The sequence below is a fragment of the Hylobates moloch genome, unplaced genomic scaffold (assembly GCF_009828535.3).
Source record: "Hylobates moloch isolate HMO894 unplaced genomic scaffold, HMol_V3 SCAFFOLD_17, whole genome shotgun sequence".
NCBI classification, from domain to species: Eukaryota; Metazoa; Chordata; class Mammalia; order Primates; family Hylobatidae; genus Hylobates; species Hylobates moloch.
In genome coordinates, this window is record NW_026652292.1 from 35,269,241 (window position 1) to 35,290,558 (window position 21,318).

A 21,318-nucleotide genomic window follows, 5' to 3' on the forward strand; every position below is an offset into this window, starting at 1 on the left:
TAGAACTTGTTCTCTTACCTCCCCCATTGGATTTGTAATGTGAAGACTGCTAGTTTAGCAGTCAGAGGAGTGCCGGTTTGTGTGGCTTGAGCTGGAGGGGTGGGTGGCGCCATCTACTGGGCTCAGGGAAAGGTGTGGTAAATGTCCCTGTTCAGAGGGTGATCAAGGTTCTGCCAATTTCAGTGGTATGGTGGGTTCTGGAAGGAGATTGCAGAGGTACAGGTGTAATGGGGAAATGAGGAAGTGGAAGCAAAGCTTTCAAGACTATTGGCTTTAATGGGAAGAGGGAAGACAAGTAACTGGAGGGGGATTTGGAGTCAAAGAAGGGCTTGGTTTTCTATGTCTGGTCTGATTCTGCACCCAGTTGTATGCACATGGATACAGGCATGTTTGAGAACTCTTGCTTCAAAGAACACTGCAGAGGCCAGTCCCTGCAGGCTTTGCTGGAGACAAGACAGTGGGGCCAGGTGTTTGCAACATGGAGGACTCCAAGGCCTCATGGAAGGAGGGAATATGGTGGGGATGAAATACAAAATTCCTGAAAGCCAATTACTAGGGGAGCACAAATTTATTTTTCATTTTTTTTAGGGGGTGTGGTGGGGAACAGACTGTCGCTGTGTTACCCAGGCTGGAGTGCAGTGGCTTGATCTCAGCTCACTGCAACCTCTGCCTCTTGGGTTCAAGTGAGTCTCCTGCCTCAGCCTCCCTGGTAGCTGGGATTACAGGCGCCCGCCATTACATCTGGCTAATTTTTCTGTTTTTAGTAGAGACAAGATTTCACCATGTTGGCCAGGCTGGTCTCCAACTGCTGGCCTCAAGTGATCCACCTGCCTCGGCCTCCCAAAGTGCTGGGATTTCAGGCGTGAGCCAACGTGCCATGCCTTTTCATTCTTTTTCTTTTCAGAATTAGGAAACGTCATTCTGTTATTAAAAATTTGTTGACTTTTTTTCCCTAGATGCTTTTAGGCCAGGAGTTCGATACGACTTCAGAATTTATGGGTTATCTACAAAAAGGATTGCTTGTTTATTAGAGAGAAAAACAGGATACTCTCAGGAACTTGGTAAGTTTAAAGCATTTAATGTGCCCCATGTGCAGACTTGTTCAGAACAATTCATGGATTCCTAGCTTTGGGTTTAGGAAGATGTCAGCACCATACCCAATTTTTGGTATCCCATTTATTCTAGCAATTGGGTTTTTAAAATTATTTTTTAATCATACAAACAAAACATTTTCATTAATTCTCATTGCTAAGTCTCTCTCTTCCTTCCTTTTTTCAGTCTCTTACACTCTATGTGAATAATCATCATTTTAGCTGAATCTTTGTCCAAATCCATAATAATGGTTTGTAAATGAAGTCTTAAAGATAGGATGCTGGAATCAAAGGGTTTCAACTTTTAAAATTTTTTTTCATTCCTTTCATAATTTTTAAGACTTTCCATACATGTTGTGAAATCACCCCCTAGAAATGTTCCCACTGTCCCACCAGCAGTGGAGGGGATTTTTGATCCTCCCATGGGGTTGCTTATTCCCCTTCTTTTTGTTTTTTTTTTTGAGACGGAGTCTCGCTCTGTCGCCCAGGCTGGAGTGCAGTGGCGCAATCTCGGCTCACTGCAAGCTCTGCCTCCCGGGTTCACGCCATTCTCCTGCCTCAGCCTCTCCGAGTAGCTGGGACTACAGGCGCCCGCCACCACGCCCGGCTAATTTTTTGTATTTTTAGTAGAGACGGGGTTTCACCGTGGTCTCGATCTCCTGACCTCGTGATCCGCCCGCCTCGGCCTCCCAAAGTGCTGGGATTACAAGCGTGAGCCACCGCGCCCGGACTTATTCCCCTTCTTTAGCTGGGTGCTTGATTGTTCACTCAGATCAGACCGGTTCTCAGGGGTTCTCCCTTTAGCAGGAGTGGATCCACAGTTTACAGTTGGCTCAGAGCAGGAGGGAGGTGTGTGACCTTGTGTCCACGGTCCAAGTGTGCATAAGCGTGTGTGTGGGAAAACAGCCTCAGCAAAGCCTTCGAAGTAAACATTCCTGGATTGTTTTTCAGTGACACTTGGATAACTGTGCACTGCCACAACCTGGGAACTAGAGTTCATCAAATCCCCCCACTTGCCTCTTTGAACATAATTCTTCCACTTCCTCCCTTCTTCCTCACTTTAGTAGATTCTCTGGTTGAGTCTTTTCTCAAACCCTCTTTCGAATTCAAGAACAGAATTAAGGCTCTTTTTTTTAGACTTTAGTTTGTTTCTTTTATTTTTCTTTTTTGGCTATGTGAGCTTGTGCAAGTTATTTAGTGTCTGGGTGTTCATTCTTCATCTGTAAAAGGCAAGACTTGAACAAGATTGCTCAACTCCTTCACAGCTCTCATAAACTATGTCAAGGCACAAATCCTCTAGAGAAACAGATAAAACTCCTTAACTTGGCATAAGCTGTTACAACCTCCAGAGCTGGCTATGGTTCTTCTATTAGTTGACATGAATATTCTGAGACTGTTTCCAAATCATGACTTTTCTCTTATCCCAACTTCTTTTCCTAGCTCCTTCAGACAACCCTCACGTGCTGGTAGATACGTTGACATCCCACTCCTTCACTCTGAGTTGGAAAGATTACTCTACTGAATCTCAACCTGGTTTTATACAAGGCTACCATGTCTATCTGAAATCCCAGGCGAGGCAGTGCCACCCACGATTTGAAAAGGCAGTTCTTTCAGGTGACGTCTATTTTTAATTTGTTTATTTATTCTTTCAAGATCTCATTATTTGAAATCATTGAAAATAATGGCTGCCATCTAAGACTGTGGCCAGGCTGAATTCCCTTCTTGCATGGCTTTATACTGAAAAGGTGTTCTTAAGCAAATTAGTAGGGTGAGCAAGATGGTGGGGGCGGGGCAGCGTTTTACTTAAAAAACAATATGACTTTGTAGTTTTAGAAGCATCTGAAGCACCACCAGCTCCTTAAGAAAGCCTGGCCTTTATGAAACTTTTCTCTTTTTTTTTTTCACTTTACCGAGCGTTGTTCCTATTTATTTGTAAGCCCCTTGCAAGCTCTGTTTCTTGCAGATTTGTGTGCTTTGGCTGGATCACCAGTACCCCTTGTTCAGTGGATTTTTTGCTTTTTATGCCATCTCCTGAACATTTTACCCGGTGTGCCCATGGTGATGAAATGCTGATTTGATTTGTGTTTGGTATAAACATGTTGGTGGTGCTGAGTTAACAACAGCGTTAGTGTCCGGCTCTCTCACAAGATGTTTACCACACTTTTAATAAAATATTTTTTTCCTTGAACAAAAAAAAACATTGAAAAAATCACAGATGGTTCAGAATGTTGCAAATACAAAATTGACAACCCGGGAGAAAAGGCATTGACTGTGGACAACCTAAAGCCGGAATCCTTCTATGAGTTTTTCGTCACTCCATTCACTAGTGCCGGCGAAGGCCCCAATGCTACATTCACGAAGGTCACGACTCCGGATGAACACTGTGAGTTTTCCCAAATCAAAGTTCTTCCCTTAGGAGTTTCTGGGAAACTAACAAATTACAGAAGTGTTGACTTAGGCTTTGTCTAGATCAGGAATTTTCAAACCTTTCTTCTCCCCATCACACCTCCCTCTTTCTCTTGATGAAACCCTTTGTGTCACAAAAAAAGGGTTGCACAGACTCTCACTATATAAAACAGATATAAATAGAGGTAATCTGTCTGATTAAGGCCTAAAATCTTCCTTCTGCCTCCCTCAGTGGCCCTTGAGACAATTCTCTGGAACTCAGTCTCACAATCCTGTACGTAGTTTGAAAATCACAGATAGCATATTTTAGTGTTGACATCAGAAGAGCCACAAGGCTTCTGTCTAGAGAAGAGTGGTGCTGGTTTTCTCAGCAGAATTGTTCTCTGCAGCTAGCTTTCCTCAGGCTTGCTTCCCTCAGCAGCAAACGAATTGCTTCTTGACTCTGTTAGGGCCTCCAGGGGCAATTTGAGATGGGTGCAGTGGGGTGGGAATTGAGCAGGGGAATGGAATACTTGCTCACAAACTCCCTGTTTGCATATTTGGTTGGGAAATGGTGAGGTGGAGAGATAGATCTTTTCAAAAATGCATTTGGCTTGAAAGATGGAGAAGTAAGAGGGAAGGGAGAAAAACAGTAAGAACTGGTTGATGGAAAAATTTATTCTCATGGCAAACCCTGACAACCAATAAACAGGAATGTGGTGAGAGAAAATAGATACTGATGGAAGAAAGAGGAGAAAAGAATATCTTCAATGAGGGGATCATAGAAGATCCTGGAAGGCACCCATGAAAAGCAAATAGATTCAAAAGGCTTGCCTGAAGTTACCAACTTTCGTTAATGTAAGGTGCCCTCACTGAAGCTGCAGCTGTAGAGATGGGCACATCCTGTTGGACTGCTGACCCTAGAGTGCCCTGACTGGTGATTCAGATACACGTGGCTGCAGTGGCAGTGTATTAGTCCGTTCTCACACTACGATAAAGAACTACCTGAGAGTGGGTAATTTATAGAGGAAAGAGGTTTAATTGACTCACAGTTCTGCATGGCTGGGGAGGCCTTAGGAAATTTACAATCGTGGCAGAAGGGAAAGCAAACGCATCCTTCTTAACATGGCGGAAGGAGAGAGAAGTGCTGAGCAAAGGGGAAAAGCCACTTATAAAACCATCAGATCTTGTGAGAACTCACCCACTATCATGAGAACAGCATGGGGGTAACTGCCGCCGTGATTCAATTACATCCCATGGGGTCCCTCCCAGGACACATGGGGATTATAGGAGCTGAAATATAAGATGAGATTTGGGTGGGGATACTGCCAAACCATATCATTCCACTCCTGGCCCCTTCCAAATCTCATGCCCTCATATTTCAAAACACAATTATGCCTTTCCAACAGTCCCCCAAGGTCTCAGTTCATTCCAGCATTAACCCAAAAGTCCAAGTCCAAAGTCTAATCTGAGACAAGGCAAGTCCCGTCCGCCTATGAGCCTGTAAAATTAAAAGCAAGTTGTTTCCTAGATACAATGGGAGTACAGGCATTGGGTACATACACCCATTCTAAATGGGAGAAATTGGCCAAAACAAAGGAGCTGCAGGCCCCATGCAAGTTCGAAATCCAATAGGGCAGTCATTAAACTTTAAAGTTCCAAAATGATCTCCTTTGACTCCATGTCTCACATTCAGGTCATGCTGATGCAAGAGGTAGGCTCCTGTGGTCTTGGACAGTTCCACCCCTGTGGCTTTGCAGGGTACAGACTCCTTCTGGCTGCTTTCATGGGCTGGCATTGAGTGTCTTGGCTTTTCTAGGCACATGGTGCAAGCTGTTGGTGTATCTCCCATTCTGGGGTCTGGAGGACGGTGGCCCTCTTCTGACAGCTTCACTAGGCAGTGTCCCAGTGGGGACTCTCTGTGGGGGCTCCAGCCCCATATTTCCCTTCCACACTGCCCTAGCAGAGGTTCTCCATGAGGGCTCTGCCACTGCAGCAAACTTCTGCTTGGACATGCAGGCATTTCCATATGTCCTCTGAAATCTAGGTGGAGGTTCCCAAACCTCAATTCTTGACTTCTGTGCACCCACAGGCTCAACATCACATGGAAGCTGCCAAGGCTTGGGGCTTGCACCCTCTGAAGCAATGACCTCTTTTAGCCATAGCTGGAGCTGAAGCTGCTGGGATGTAGGGCACCATGTCCTGAGGCTGCACAGAGCAGGGGGGCCCTGGGCCCAGCCCAGGAAACCATTTTTCCCTACTAGGCGTCTGTGCCTGTGATGGGAGGGGTGGCCATGAAGACCTCTGACACAGCCTGGAGACATTTTCTCCATTGCCTTAATGATTAACATTTGGCACCTTTTTCAGATACACGTGGCTGTAAATATGCATTATTTATGCATATTTCTGCAGCTGGCTTGCATTTCTCTTCAAAAAGTGGGTTTTCTTTAGTATTGCATGATCAGGCTGCAAATTTTCTAAACTTTTTTGCTCTGCTTCCTCTTGAATGCTTTGCTGCGTAGAAATGTCTTCTGCCAGATACCCTAAATCATCTGTCTCAAGTTCAACGTTCCACAGATCTCTAGGGCAGGGGCAAAATGCCACCAGTCTCTTTGCTAAAGCATAACAAGAGTCACCTTTGCTCCAGTTCCCAACAAGTTCCTCATCTCCATCTGAGCCTGGACTTCCACCTCAGCCTGGACTTCACTGTTCGTATCACTATCAGCATTTTGGTCATATCCATTCAACAAGCCTCTAGGAAGTTCCAAACTTTCCAACACCTTCCTGTCTTCTGAGCCCTCCAAATCTCTAAGAAGTTCCAAACTTTCCCACATCTTCCTCTCTTCTTCTGAGCCCTCCAAACTGTTCCAGCCTCTGCCTGATATCCAGTTCCAAAGTCGCTTCCACATTTTTGGGTATCCTTATAAGCAGCACCCCACTCCCTCAGTACCAATTTACTGTATCAGTCCATTCTCCGCTGCTGTAAAGAACTGCCCGAGACTGGGTAATTTATAAAGGAAACAGGATTATGTGGCTCACGGTTCTGCATGGCTGAGGAGGCCTCACGAAACGTATGGCAGGAGGGGAAGCAAACACGTCCTTCTTGACATGGTGGCAGGAGAGAGAAGTGCTGAGCAAAGGGGGAAACGTCCCTTATAAAACCATCAGATCTTGTGAGAACTCACTATCACAAGAACAGCAGCATGGGGGCAGCCACCCCCATGATTCAATTACCTCCCACCAGGTCCCTCCCATGACACATGGGGATTATGGGAGCTACAATTCAAGATGAGATTTGGGTGAGGACACAGCCAAACCATATCAGACAGGTTGTGGTGCTGACTGCATATTGACTACTACACTGAAACACGTCCCTAGGTCTCCAAGCCAAAATCCAGAACCCCTTATCTAATTAAGATGTGTCAATGATTTATATTATTTGAGCACTCTTGGCATTTTGGAGTTAATTTTAAATGTATTTTCAGGTTAGTTTTATTCGACCTTTGGAACTTACTTGGTATACGCACACACACACGCACACACACACACGCATCTTTAAATATGTATTTTCTAAGTCTCATTCATCTCTCTTATGTTAAACTTCATTAGCCCTGGCTTGGCTTGTGACTCTTGATTGTATTATTATTTGAAATGAAATATTTGAAATATTTACAACTTTCCTGAGATTTTACTTTTTTTAAAAAATAGGTAGACTATTATGTGACTAGCATCCAATTAACTGTACCTCAGATCTTGTTAGATGGGAGTAAAAAATACCTGTATCTGCTACAATGAGGCTAGGATGATTAAACAGTAAAAATAAACAAACAAAAAACAGAAATGCAAAAGATTAATGTAATATTGACATTGCAAAGTAGTGAATAAATGTTTATTCTGTTGGTATTTTTCAAAATAATCCTTTCTCTTTGTAAATTGGTTTGTTAACTTTTTCTCTGATTAGGAGACAGAGAAGGTAAGCAGTCTGTTTAAACATATGGGGCATCCAGACCAACCGTAATTTGTGTTTTTATATTTGGACATTTGGCACTACATTTCCTTCTGAATTTAATAGGCATTACTGAATCATTTTTCAATCTTGAGTACGGAAGTAGATTATGTTCCGAAAGTTTGTGTTTAAAATTAGCCTGAGAATAGCTGAAATGAAAAAGATGATGAAAAATACCAAGTGTTGATGAGAATGTAGAAAAACTGGAACTCCCATACCCTGCTGGTGGGAGTAAATTGGTACAAGCAATTTTGGAAAACTCCTTGGTAGTATCTTCTAAAATGAGCATATATATACTTTAGATGTGAGAACCTTCATTCCTAGGTACATATGCCCCCAAAATGCCTACATAAACCCTAAAGAAATGCCTAAAGACGTGTACTAGTACAGTGATTGTGAAAGGAAAATAAAATTCACTATGCAAAGGAAAAAAAAATGAGCTGAAAGCTGGTTCATGCAAGAAGCTGCCTTTCATTTTGCTTCTAAGCAGATAGGTACAGTAAAAGGTTAAATATCTCCACAGGTAGCTACTCTATGTTTACCTTATCTTAGCCTCTCCTGGGAGATGAATACATAATTAACTATTCTCCTGTCTCCTCCTTTTCTCTTGTGACATGTGGATAATCTTACCCTCCTTCCTCCAGCCCACTTTTCCTCCAGCCCTTTCTCCTCCAGCCTACTTTTCCCCTTTAACAACATTATCTTTGGAGAAAGGCACAGACCACATCATGTTTCTATGATTCTGTTTATTTCTTCTAGTCATGTTCTTCACGTTGGCAAAAGAAAATTCTAAATTGATGGAGACCTGTCTCAGATACTTTTTGGTTTATATCATCAAAAGTACTGTTCTTGAGAGCAAGGTTTTCCGTAGTAAGATTCATAAAGAGTGTTTCTTTCCCTTTTTCCGGGGTCAGGGTCAATTTTAGGCCAGTTGTCTTGACCCTCTCTTACGTTTGTGCATCCTTTTCCCTAGAACCTGTGTTGCCTCATAGCACGGGCTTGTGCATCTACCCAGGGCCACCCTTCTTTACAAAACTCCAACATTATCTGCCACACCACTGTCCCCAAATCAAGCCCCGTTTCTTCCAGGACAGCCAGGTGTGGGGTGGAGCATGGGGAGGACAGGGGAGGCAAATGGATTGAACAGAATCATACGTAGATGTGAATAACTTAACCCTCTAGACCCTCCCTGAGCAATTTACATTTGTGAAAAGGGATGTTTACCAACCCAGCTGAATTATTATTTGGTGGAAATTGCAAGCAATGGGAACAGGAAGATAGTGTCAGTCTAATAACAGAGAGACACTCTCTAAAAGAAAAGATGTTTATTTGGGACTGAGCATTGCAATGGAAATATTTATGCCAAAATAAACTATAGTAAACTATGTGCATATTCAGGGAGGTAAAGGAAGACAAAGGTTTTTAAAGGAAAACAAATGAGGAGGATTATATAATTGTTTTGAAATAATTATTCTTGACTACAAAGATTAATAATAAGGGTGATGCCAGTTCAAGGTTTAATGGGAAGATATCCTTGCAGAAGCATTGTGTGTGTGTGTGTGTGTGTGTGTATGTGTGTGTGTGTGTGTAAGGTTGTGATGGCCTTTGTGCAAGGTTGTGGTTTTCGTAGTGTTTTTTGTTATCTGCATGGCCTTCCCAGCTCTATTTGTCAGGGTTTCCTACCATTAGTGATTGCATTTTGATTCCAACAAATTTCACAATGGTCATTTGAAATAAATGAAGCACCAGTTGACGTATCGGAGAAATAAACGTAATCATTTTCCCAGATTAAGACATATTTATGTAATCTGAGGCTAACTAGAAGGAGTGCACTAGTCAATTTTTGATGTGTAACAAACACCCTCAAAAGCTCCGTGGCATACAAGAACAAATATATCTTTTTATGCTCATGGGTTTACAGGTCAGCCGAGACTTGGCTGATCTAGACTGGGGTAAGCTGGACTCCAAGCTTCAGTCAGGTTCAGATTTGTTTCACGCATCTTCATTCCAGGGCTAAGGCTGAAGTTGCAGCAGCTACCTGGGGCACACGCTTCTCATGCTGAGGAACACAAGAGGGCAAGCCAGTGTATGCGTGCACATTTAAAGCACTTACTTACATTACAATTACCAACAGCCCGTTGGCCAAGCCCATGCACATGGCTGAGCCCCATGTCAAGGGGCAGCAAAGTATTCTCAACTACCATGAAGTTTTGGCAGGGGTGGAAAAGCATAATTTTAATACAGCAAGTCATGATCCAATCTATCAGAAGAGGAAGTAACAAATTTGAGTCACACAGTGTTGATGGCAAATGGCTTCCTGTGTTGGTTGGCTAGTTGGTTGGTTGGCTTTTTCCCTGAAGTCAGGCAGAATTCATATTACAACTTGCATAAATAATTTGAGAAATAATAAACATGTAAAATTACTCTCAATCATAAACTTATTTTTATTCCTTTGAGGAAGGGAAAAGTACTTATTAAAAATGTCCCTTTCTTTTTCCTCGTTCAGCCTGGATGCTGATTCGTATCCTACCGCCCGTGGTTTTCTGCGTCTTGCTCATCACGGTCATGTGCTACTTCAACAGTCAGTGGTAAGTGTGTGAGCAAGGTTTTATCCAAGAAGAGAGTAAGAGCAAAGTCTGGAAAGAGATTTAGTAAGATAGAAATGACATTGAATAATATGAAACAACGTATAGAAAAGGAAAAGAACAAAGGAGCCTGGGGTGAGAGTATGTAATTTATTTCGCAATTTTGTTTTCCAGGTGACTATATGAGGAAACTAATCACCATTTAAAATAGACCACAAAATTTGTTCAACAGCAATAGCTAATATTTATATCTCACTTACTGTATGTTTGGCAGTGTTCTAAGTGCTTTATCAATTAATTCATTTAATCCTCATGTGGACACTATGAGTACCATAATTATCTCCATTTAGCCAATAAGAAATTAAAGCATGGAAGAATTAAGTAACTTGCTTATTAAGTTACAAGGATTAGAAGCCAGGAATCTGACTCCAGAGTTCTTGCTCTTAACTAGTCCACTGTACTGTGAAATTCAGTCTCATTTTCACTTTGTTTTTCTAGGATCAAGGAGACCTGTTATCCTGACATCCCTGACCCTTACGAGAGCAGCATCCTGTCATTAATAAAATTCAAGGTAAATGTTGGCAAATTGTATGTATACCATGTACCTATTAAGGACTAACCCAGAGTGGGGGCTGTCAGAATCCTACTTTCCTAGAGCTCCTCAGGAGAATATAGCACAGTAAAAGCCATCTTTGCACCCACAGCCATGAAACAGGTGATTGGAGCTTTGATTTCTTCTGTCAGGGGAAATCTTTTGGTTTTCAACATCACCTGCAGGTTACTTGCGACCAGGAAGAAACATGAACAACATTGAAGCTCTTAGTGTATTTCACATGCTTAATATACTTTGATGCATGCATGCATGCACACAAATGTCTATATTTACATATTTTTGTTTCCTTTCTAGGAGAAGCCTCACCTAACAATAATGAATGTCAGTGACTGTATCCCAGATGCTATTGAAGTTGTAAGCAAGCCAGAAGGGACAAAGATGCTAGGCACTAGGAAGTCACTCACAGAAACCGAGTTGACTAAGCCTAACTACCTTTATCTCCTTCCAACAGAAAAGAATCACTCTGGCCCTGGCCCCTGCATCTGTTTTGAGAACTTGACCTATAACCAGGCAGCTTCTGACTCTGGCTCTTGTGGCCATGTTCCAGTACCCCCAAAAGCCCCAAGTATGCTGGGACTAATGACCTCACCTGAAAATGTACTAAAGGCGCTAGAAAAAAACTACATGAACTCCCTGGGAGAAATACCAGCTGGAGAAACAAGTTTGAATTATGTGTCCCAGTTGGCCTCACCCATGTCTGGAGACAAGGGCAGTCTCCCAACAAACGCAGTAGAGCCACCACACTGTTCAGAGTATAAAACGCAAATGGCAGTCCCCCTGCGTCTTGCCTTGCCTCCGCCGACCAAGAATAGCAGCCTCTCCTCAATTACGCTTTTAGATCCAGGTGAACACTACCGCTAACCAGCATGCCGATTTCATACCTTATGCTATGCAGACATTAAGAAGTGCAGAGCTGGCACCCTCTCATCACCAGTGGCCTTGGTCCTTAATCCCAGTACGATTTGCAGGTCTGGTTTATATAAGACCACTACAGTCTGGCTAGGTTAAAGGCCAGAAGCTATGGAACTTAACACTCCCCATTGGAGCAGGCTTGCCCTAGAGATGGCAGGATCATGGGAGCGTGCTTACCTTCTGCTGTTTGTTCCAGGCTCGCCTTTAGAACAGGAGACTTGAGCTTGACATAAGGATATGCATTAACCACTCTACAGACTCCCACTCAGTACTGTACACGGTGGCTGTGGTCCTAGAAGTTCAGTTTTTACTGAGGAAATATTTCCATTAACAGCAATTATTATATTGAAGGCTTTAATAAAGGCCAAAGGAGACATTACTATAGCATAGATTGTCAATGTAAATTTACTGAGCGTGTTTTATAAAAAACTCACAGGTGTTTGAGGCCAAAACAGATTTTAGACTTACCTTGAAGGGATAAGAATCTGTAGTTCACTGACACAGTAAAATTAACTCTGTGGGTGGGGGCGGGGGGCATAGATCTAATCTAATACGTAAAATGTGTGATGAATCAACCAGATTTCCACAATTCTTCTGTCAAGCTTACTACAGTGAACGAATGGGATTGGCAAGTAACTTCTGACTTGCTGTCAGTTGTACTTCTGCTCCATAGACATCAGTATCCTACCATCATTTTTTATGACTACTCCAGAACATAAAAAGGAAAGTATATCACATAATTCCATTCACAGTTTTTGGTTCCTCTTTTCTTTCAAGAACGATATATAAATGACCTGTTTTCACTTAGCATCCTTTGGACTCTGCAGTAGGTTGTCTGGGTCAAGATAACTCTCAGTCACATTTATATTCATATTATGCTAAAATAGTAAAATGAAACCTCATTGTTGGACATAATTTAGATATAACTAAAAAGTTCTATGGAGTGGGAAATTCCGTGTTGGCTCTGGGGCAACTTTGTCTCCTCTGAACCAATATATTCCAAACCAATATATGCAAAGCACCTGGTACGCAACTGGTATTTTAGTACATGTTGGTTCTTTTGGTGCAATCTCAGCTCACTGCAGCTTCCGCCTCCTGGATTCAAACAGTTCTCCTGCCCCAGCCTCCGGAGCACCTAGGACTCCAGGTGCATGCTACCACACCTGACTAGTTTTTATATTTTTAGTAGAGATTGGGTTTTACCATGTTGGCCAGGCTGGTCTCAAACTCCTGACCTCAGGTGATCCACCTGCCTCGGCTTCCCCAAGGGCTGGGATTACAGGTGTGAGCCACCATGCCCAGCCTATTTGTCACATTGTCACATTTATTTTACTTTTATTTTTTGAGACGGAATTTCGCTCTTGTTGCCCAGGCTGGAGTACAATGGTGCAGCCTTTGGCTCACTGCAACCTCCGCCTCCCAGGGTCAAGCAATTCTGGTGCCTCAGCCTCCCGAGTAGCTGGGATTACAGGCATGCACCACCACACCCAGCTAATTTTGTATCTTTAGTAGAGACGGGGGTTTCACCATGTTGGTCAGGCTGGTCTCGAACTCCTGACCTCGGGTGATCTGCCTGCCTTGGCCTCCCAAAATATTGGGATTACAGGTGTGAGCCGCTGCGCCTAGCCGTCACATTTCTAAACAAGCACGAAAGGGGTTTTTTTTGTCTTCTTGCCTGCCGTCAGCATGGTGGAAATGGCTCTGCCTATGCTTATGCCTCTGGTGCCCAATGCCTTGCACTGTGCCATTCAACACTATGAAGAGAAACAAGTAGCCACACCTCAAAATAATGTGGCTGTCAACTGGCCTAAATAAACCTACACAAACCAGTACTTGCTTTCTGCTGGAAACATTGATTATGTGCTCCTCACGTAGTAGAAAGCGGTATCCTGATTAGTCTAACAAACAGTTGTGTTAGACTTTAGGGCCAGTATTGTCAGCATTTATTTATTTATGTACCATTGTTATGATGATGGGATTGTATTTTTCATTTGAAACTTCACGAAAATGTCAATGACATTGATGACTGGTTTGTACATTTTTCATATAGTTTTGTTTAAAAAATAATTCACACAAAACCTTGAAGTCATTTTTGCTATTGAAATAAACCTTAAAATATTTCATCATCACATTGTGTTTTATCTCCCTCAATAAAATGAAAATCTAGTAATTACTCAATTTAGATGATACATCACCTCGTGAACTTACTAAATAAAAATGTAAATTCCTGGATATGACTACAAACCTCTTAATCAGAATCTTTCTTTGGGGCATAGACCTGGAATCTATTTTTTATCAGTTCCCAGGCATTCATCTACACACTAAACTTCGAGAATCACTCGCCTAAATCAATCAATCAAATGAAGTCTTTCTGAAATATAACAACATGCCAATAGGAAATGCTGGGCTCTGTAACATTTGTCTTCATAATATCACTATGACCTGTAGTCTTGGCTGTAAACATTTCGTCTCCAGTGGTCATAACCAAATAAATTCATGTTCAAAACCTCAGTTTTCAATACTATATGCCATCATCTTAACATGGCTTTAGGAAGTGCTATTCAGAAACTTTGAAATACATATTCATGTGTCAGAAAAATGGAGAATTTCAAATATACACAAAAGTAGAATAGTTTAATAAACCACTATGTATCATCACTAGCACCAATGGTCACGACCCATGACTGAGCTCCATCCACAACCCTGTTCACTTTCTCCTCACATTGTTTTGAAGCAAATCATGATATCGTGATTTCATGTAAATATCTTTCCCTAAATAAGCTCTACTTTTTCTAATAGTCACAATATTGTTAAAATTGCACCTAAAATCACAGTAATAATTCCTTAAAATATATCAGGATATTCGGGTGGTGGATGGGACTGGCATAAATGGCCTTTACATCCTGCATCAGCCTGTGCACAGTCCTCACCTTTGTGTGGGGGACCTCAACAATTCAAGATGGGAGTTGGGACCTCTTCACACAACAGTACGACTGCTGAAACGCTTCCTATATCCAAACACCTAACCCATACTAATTAGGGTCAACCTTGTTACCTACTAGAATGTGTATTGATTGATTAAGAATGTCAAGACTTAATATCTTATTAACACTTCTAAGAGTTCTGTTGAAAAAGATAAGCCTTCATCTCAAATAATTTACAAAGCATGTTAAAGCACTGCATAAAGTAGAACTTTTAAAACTCTGGAAGAGAGAAACAGTAGAAGACAGTTTTCAGAACTTTCAGTTAAAATGTTTACAACACAATAGGTATATTCAATTTGAAAGCATAGTTGTTTTATTCCTCTAGGCATTAAGGAAAGTTTTAGTATATTCTAGTTTCTTAAAATCAATACCGAAGGAGTACTGTATTTTTGAGTATTTTATATGCTAAAGTTTTAAAAATGAAACAATATTTTCCAAGTTCAGCTACATTAGGACTTTTTTAAAAGATCAGCGGCATGATGAATTTCTAAGTATGCTTTTTAGTTTATTTTGGGGCCAACTACCTTTTTTTTTTGAGACAGACTCTGGCTCTGTCGCCCAGGCTAGAGTGCAGTGGCGCGATCTTGGCTCACTGCAAGCTCCGCCTCCCAGGTTCACGCCATTCTCCTGCCTCGGCCTCCTGAGTAGCTAGGACTACAGGCGCCGGCCACCACGCCCGGCTGATTTTTTTGTATTTTTAGTAGAGACGGGGTTTCACTGTGTTAGCCAGGATGGTCTTCATCTCCTGACCTCGTGATCCTCCTGCCTTGGCCTCCCAAAGTGCTGGGATTACAGGTGTGAGCCACTGTGCCTGGCCAAGGGGCCAACTATATTTTCAATGACATATACAGTGGAAGACATTGGGAAAAATGATATACAGAAATTTGCCAAACTATCCAAAACAAAATTTCTTGAAGTGAGAAATACATTTTACCATATCTTATTAACAGACCCCAACTTTGACACTCAACTTTATCCTCCAGAATTGGTAATTTCTGTGGTATTCTCTTTTGCCAGTAGGTAGCTGTAGGTAAGCTTATCCAATCAGGGCAGTTTATGCGTGAGAAATCAAACACCTTCCACAGAGAAGTCACCACTGTCATATCATCATCACTCATATTGTACATTATTTCCTCAAAAAATTCAGAGCTGTTCTATCTAAAGACTGACCCATTTTCCAAATCCCTTTAGATATTTAAAAAACTACAAAGATGTTTAATTATGAACTGTTTAAGAAGAGTATTACTTTAAAATATTTGTAACAGCCACTCTACATGTCTGTGGTACCTAAAAGTCACTTTTGCTTTGAGTCACGTGTGTCAGCATCAGCATTACAGGACTCAAATCAAGGCCATATGACCACTGATTATTTTAAGATTTCAAATAAAACAATGACAAAGTTTAAGAATTTTAAGTACATTTTATTAACAATGTATCCCTTTGATAAGATTATGCTTCAGGAGGCTTTTAATGCCCTTGACATAAACTATACACATTATACAAAAACAAGAAAATCACAACAAAAAAAATCAAAGTGAGCAAAACCATTTGGGGACAAATCTTATTTAAATTATACACAACTCAAATATTCTTACAGAAAAAATATAAATACTTTTTCTTTCTATGTTACAGTTATACAATATAAATCAGATTTCAATGTCTGTTCAGTGACCTACAAACACCAGAACCTCCAAATATGTAGCAGCGTATTACTAAATAAAAAAGAAAATCATGTGGTTAGAGAGCATTAAGTCTGAGATTTTTTCACAATTCCTTACCACTTTTCAAAAGTCATTTACATCATTTGTTTTACAATGCAGCTTTAGGGTTTCTGACAGGCATTTTTGTAACAATTACCTATAAAATTTTTCTCACTCCCCCTCTCTGCCCCAAGACTTTGCATTTTGTGCTAAATCAACCAAGTAGCAAAATTGAAAGGTATGCTTTTTTGGCATAAATTATATTTTTGAAATTAAATATTCTATAAAGTAAAACAAAATGTGCAATTTATGCATGCTGTGGTGTAGCTATCCGATACTTACATTACAAAAATACTCCGAACAGGAAAAAAGTCCACATTCTGTGAGTCATATAAACCTACTAGGAATGAAAAATACCCTGGAACTTGGAACTAAAAGAAGAAAAGAACGCTCCTAGAAAGATTCTCACAGATTTCAGTGTTCTTTGATAAGCACTGCTATTAATTTCACTGGTATGCTTTTAAATGAGATTCTCACTGTAATGACACTCTTGAGATTAAGATAGTAACAGTGTATTTTGTTAATGCAGAGACAATGGAGACTTTTCCTAACTTACATTTTGGAAAATCTGAAATGTTGGTTCATTCCAAATAGCTCCTCTAACAAAAGTCTCTCAATTTTACCTTTTCTTTTTTCCCCATGTTTTAACATATTGTGAATCTGAGACAAAAGTGGAAGCATAAGACTAAAGGGGAAAAAACCTTACTTCCAAAGAACATTTCCCAAAGTAGTTTACAAAGTTCATCTCACACAAAATTAGCACCTCACTCTTACCATGCAAAAATAACTGTAGTTATAATTTGAATGACAGACAATTTGGTTTTTATTGCTTAATGATCTGTGCTTTAATGTGGGGATAAAAGGCATCCTCTGAATGGAATGAAATAACATTTTATATAAATAGCAGTAGGAAAATCTAAATAAGCATTGATATCCCACTGTTGAACACTTTGCTGTTGTGATATGCCCTGAAAAACTCAGCTTTAATTATCTCGAGCTCTAGATAAAAGAGCTGAAACCCATTAAAGTTGTCATTTCAAAACGACTTGTACACATTATAATAATGTATATACTTCCAAAGAGCCTCTTTTAATGTCACTGTCATATAGAATGTCCTTATTCTACTAATCGTTATTAGAAGAATTTTAATTAGGAAGAACAGACTGTTTCCCCCTTCCAATCTACCTAAGAATAAACAGGAAATAAAAGTATAAGAAATTTTAGAGCATATTTAATTATGAATACTAAATTTCTAATTTCTTTATCAGTATTTACTTAGGCTGAAATCTGTTCTTGAAAAAAGTTCAATTAGAAATAACAATTCACTTTATGATTAGAAATTCACAGTTTACAACCAGCACAACTGCCCAGATTCCTCCCAATTATTCAATAATTACCAATAGTACAAATTTATATGGACTAAGATTAATCCTAAAATCTTTAAAAACTACAGTATTGACATTATTTTGGTATTCTATAGTCTGTAATATCTATTATTTATAGATGATTTTCTCAATTATTTCTATTACTGCTGATATCATTCCTAACCTCTTCTGCTATAATTTAATATTTTTAAACACCTAAGTTAATCACTTGGCACTGCATGTATTTTTCACCATAAAGTCTACTTTTTACAAACAAGTACTCAAAGAAAATGTATTAGACCTGTCAGTGAAATCATGGAGAAACCAAATAGCACTATAAATTTAAGCATAGACTTTTTTTTTTTTTTTTTTTTTTAGTATACTGATAACCACAAAGCTCTGAGTATCTCCCCAAAGTAAGTGATACAGGCAGATATGATAAGGTATACATACATATTTTTCAAAGTAACAGTAAAAAAAAAAAAAAAAAAACACAAAACATTCAGGCCAATACTAACTAAGCCTTATTTCAGGATAGATGACCAAGGTGGGGGTACAGGGATAGTGATGGTGGGGGAGGGTGGGGGTGTGTGTGTGTGTGTAAGAGGAAAAAAAAAAAATTACTGTTAACTTTTGAGGGATTAAACCACAGATTTTATACTCTATATTAACTGAGGTAGTGTTTAAAATGAATGTCTAAAATATGTTAATCCCATTATGAGTAAGATTACTACATTACTTCCTTTGGAGGTTTTAACCACTATTTGGTCTAGTAACTCTGACATTTGGTTCTCTGGAAAGGCAGTTTAGTTATCCAAGACCAAAGACCACGATGACAGGCAACGTTCTTAGAAGTACTGTTGACATTTAAATAAACACTTGGGTTCAGTGATAAAGTATAAAAAAATTATCTTCAATTGGATTTTATGAGAGAAAATCTGAAGAACCACTTTTCAACATAAGCAGCAGCTTACAGCCCTTATCTGCTTTGTTATAATGTAAGTTGCTACACAGTGCACATAAGAACAATTCACTGAAGTGCAGTCAAAGAGGTGTTATGAAGTGAGATGAAATGCTTCATCCCAACTGGAACTTTCAGTGCCAGTAAATAAATTTTTTAAAAAAGTATCTCTGTGAGTTATGTTTTCTAGTTCACAGGGTTCTTTACAGAGATCTCAAAGAACAAGCCCATTTACAAAAAGGATCTGCATCATGGGAAAATATTAATGTTGCTATGACTGTGTCAAAACTGATGTGTAATTGTAATAAAAATGTTATACACAAATGAATTAAAAAAGAATCCTAATCAGTCCAGCTGGATTTTCTATTTCTATTTATATATAGATCTCAAAAAAGATAATCCTTTCATTTACAAGCATTCAAATGATGGCCATGCTATTTTTATATACAAATTTGCATATATGTTTAATTCCTGTAAAAAGTTCCAAATACCTTTAGACATATACAAATTAAACAAACAAAAACCTTGCCCTCATCAACTTAACTTCACAAATGGATAAAGGCAATTAATACACTCATAAACCCACCTACCACTGCATTTAGTTTGTGCAAAACAAAAACACTGATATAAAAATTAAGTTACTGCTGCTTTAAAATTTGGTACTTAAGGCTTTTCACTACAATTTTTCTTAATAACAAGCTTTATTAATGATTTTTTTAAGGAAATATGGCTCTTCTTTCCCCATGGAATGTGTAAATTGCAAGCAAACTTATCTTTTCCTCAGGAGATCCAAAGTATTATTTAATGCTTTCCTATCCTTTAGGTCTAAACTAACAGTGCTTGTTCAAGTTCCTGTTTAAAGCGATGAGATGGAAAATTGATGAAAGTGGAAGTCCATTGCAAATATATGCATTCTATAAATGGGAAATATTTTTAATTAAAAAAAAATGATTTTTAAATTTTATTCAAGAACTGTAGTGAAAAACCTTAATTGGTTCATATATCCTGTAATAACACATTGCAACAAAATGAAGAGTTGGAAAACAAGACTCTTTATGCAAGTCTAGTAACATAAAAATAACTTATAAGTCCTGGGTTGCTGAGGCTCTTCTTCTGCTTTGAGGTTGTAAACCTCTGAAGTAGTGTTACAAACATTAAGAAAAACGTGAAAGGGCCAAAGTTCCCTCTCTAATACCAGCAGTTATAGCACACCCCATTGTGGTAACAGGATGCAGCCTTAGAGACACTGATTCCTGCTTTCCACAAATTAGTTAACAAACAAGGCATCTGTATATTTACCCTAAAAATAATTCAGAAATAACTTGTGAAGGGTGCTTCTGCATATCCCATTATTGTTCCACTGTCATTATGCTTTTAAAATGAAAAAAATAGAAAACTTATGTAGGTATTCAGTGCTTGGCTCTTGCATACAATGGTAACTAAAACTCTTAAAACTGTGGTAATGAATTATGAACCCCTCAAAAGGCTCAACAAAAGAGAGCAGGAAGTTGTTTTGGTTAGGAAAGTCAGCAGTTCCAACTGTTCATGTACCAGTAACTGCGGAACAGTGTACAGAAGATACTCCTGTCTTTGCTGCCTAGTCAGTCATATTTTCTGAGGCTTTCAGGAAATCCACAAATATGAATATATATAGTATATATCTATATCCATCATAAATATGAGGTCAGGATTCAGCAGATGTATCAACTATAGGTTGCTTTGGTGGTGTTGCCAACACAGCCTCTGCTTCTTCATGCATCTAGGGGAAAAATGGTGTATCATTAATGACTTTTATAAAAATAGATGATATAACACATTTATATAAATATCTAATTTTTTTTTTTTTTTTTCAGATAGGGTCTTGCTCAGTCTTCTCAGGATGCAGCGCAATGTTGCCATCTTTGTTCATTGCAACCTCTGACTCCTGGGCTCTTATGATCCTCCCACCTCAGCCTCCCAAGTAGCTGGGAATACAGGCACATGCCACCAACCTCGGCTAATTTAAAAAAAAAAAAAAAAAAATTTGTAGTGACACAGTCTCACTGTGTTGCCCAGGCTGGTCTTGAATTCCTGGGCTCAAGCAATTCTCCCGCGTTGACCCCACAAAGTGCTGGGATTGTAGGCATGAATCACCGCACCCAGCTATAATCTGTATTTTAATTCAATTCAAACACAGAATTATTCTTGGAAGATAAATTTGAGAAGTACTAATCATACTTACTTGTAGAAACTGTACATCTTGAAATAATTCTTGTATGAACCTCCGACACGGAAGTCTGAATGTGCAGTGTGACAGCAAATGGGAAACCTCAGAGTAAAGGCATATGTCATCAAATGTTTGAGGATACTTCTCCTTAATTCTAAAATAAAAGATTATGGTGTGATGAAAACTGTAATCATGATGTATCTATATTTCCTCCAAGGTATCACTTACTTTAAAAATAGATTTCCCTACAGATATGGATTAGATGGCACACTTGGGGTGATGACTTGAGAATATAAAATATTAAATATTCCTGTCACACACTGAGACATTCTGAGTTTGGGTTTTTTAAAAAATGATTATCAAAACCTGAATACTTCTTGTAAAGTTGAAGCATTTTTTTCATTGGCATGAGAAATTGCAAAATATATTTATCAGCCTAGGATGATTAAAA

General features: G+C 39.5%; 2 protein-coding genes across 8 annotated transcripts in view; one reads left to right on the top strand and one right to left on the bottom strand.

Moving 5' to 3' along the window:
- Positions 1-13,892, top strand: part of OSMR (oncostatin M receptor) — an 85,779-nt gene extending 71,887 nt beyond the window's left edge. For both annotated transcript variants that reach the window (XM_058430262.1, XM_032136077.2), the window contains exons 13-18: positions 957-1,061; positions 2,532-2,705; positions 3,307-3,474; positions 9,989-10,070; positions 10,566-10,638; positions 10,975-13,892. In XM_058430262.1, coding sequence (XP_058286245.1) covers positions 957-1,061; positions 2,532-2,705; positions 3,307-3,474; positions 9,989-10,070; positions 10,566-10,638; positions 10,975-11,541 — 1,169 coding nt within the window. In that variant the 3' untranslated portion in view covers positions 11,542-13,892. The remainder of the gene's footprint in view (positions 1-956; positions 1,062-2,531; positions 2,706-3,306; positions 3,475-9,988; positions 10,071-10,565; positions 10,639-10,974) is intronic.
- Positions 13,893-15,976: 2,084 nt separating this feature from the next.
- Positions 15,977-21,318, bottom strand: part of RICTOR (RPTOR independent companion of MTOR complex 2) — a 133,598-nt gene continuing 128,256 nt past the window's right edge. For 5 of the 6 annotated variants that reach the window (XM_032136080.2, XM_032136079.2, XM_032136081.2 and 2 more), the window contains 2 exons: positions 20,883-21,021; positions 15,977-20,420 (listed from right to left, as the gene is read on the bottom strand). In XM_032136080.2, the coding sequence (XP_031991971.1) occupies positions 20,346-20,420; positions 20,883-21,021 (214 nt within the window). In that variant the 3' untranslated portion in view covers positions 15,977-20,345. The remainder of the gene's footprint in view (positions 20,421-20,882; positions 21,022-21,318) is intronic. The other variant, XM_058429981.1, reaches the window with a different exon arrangement.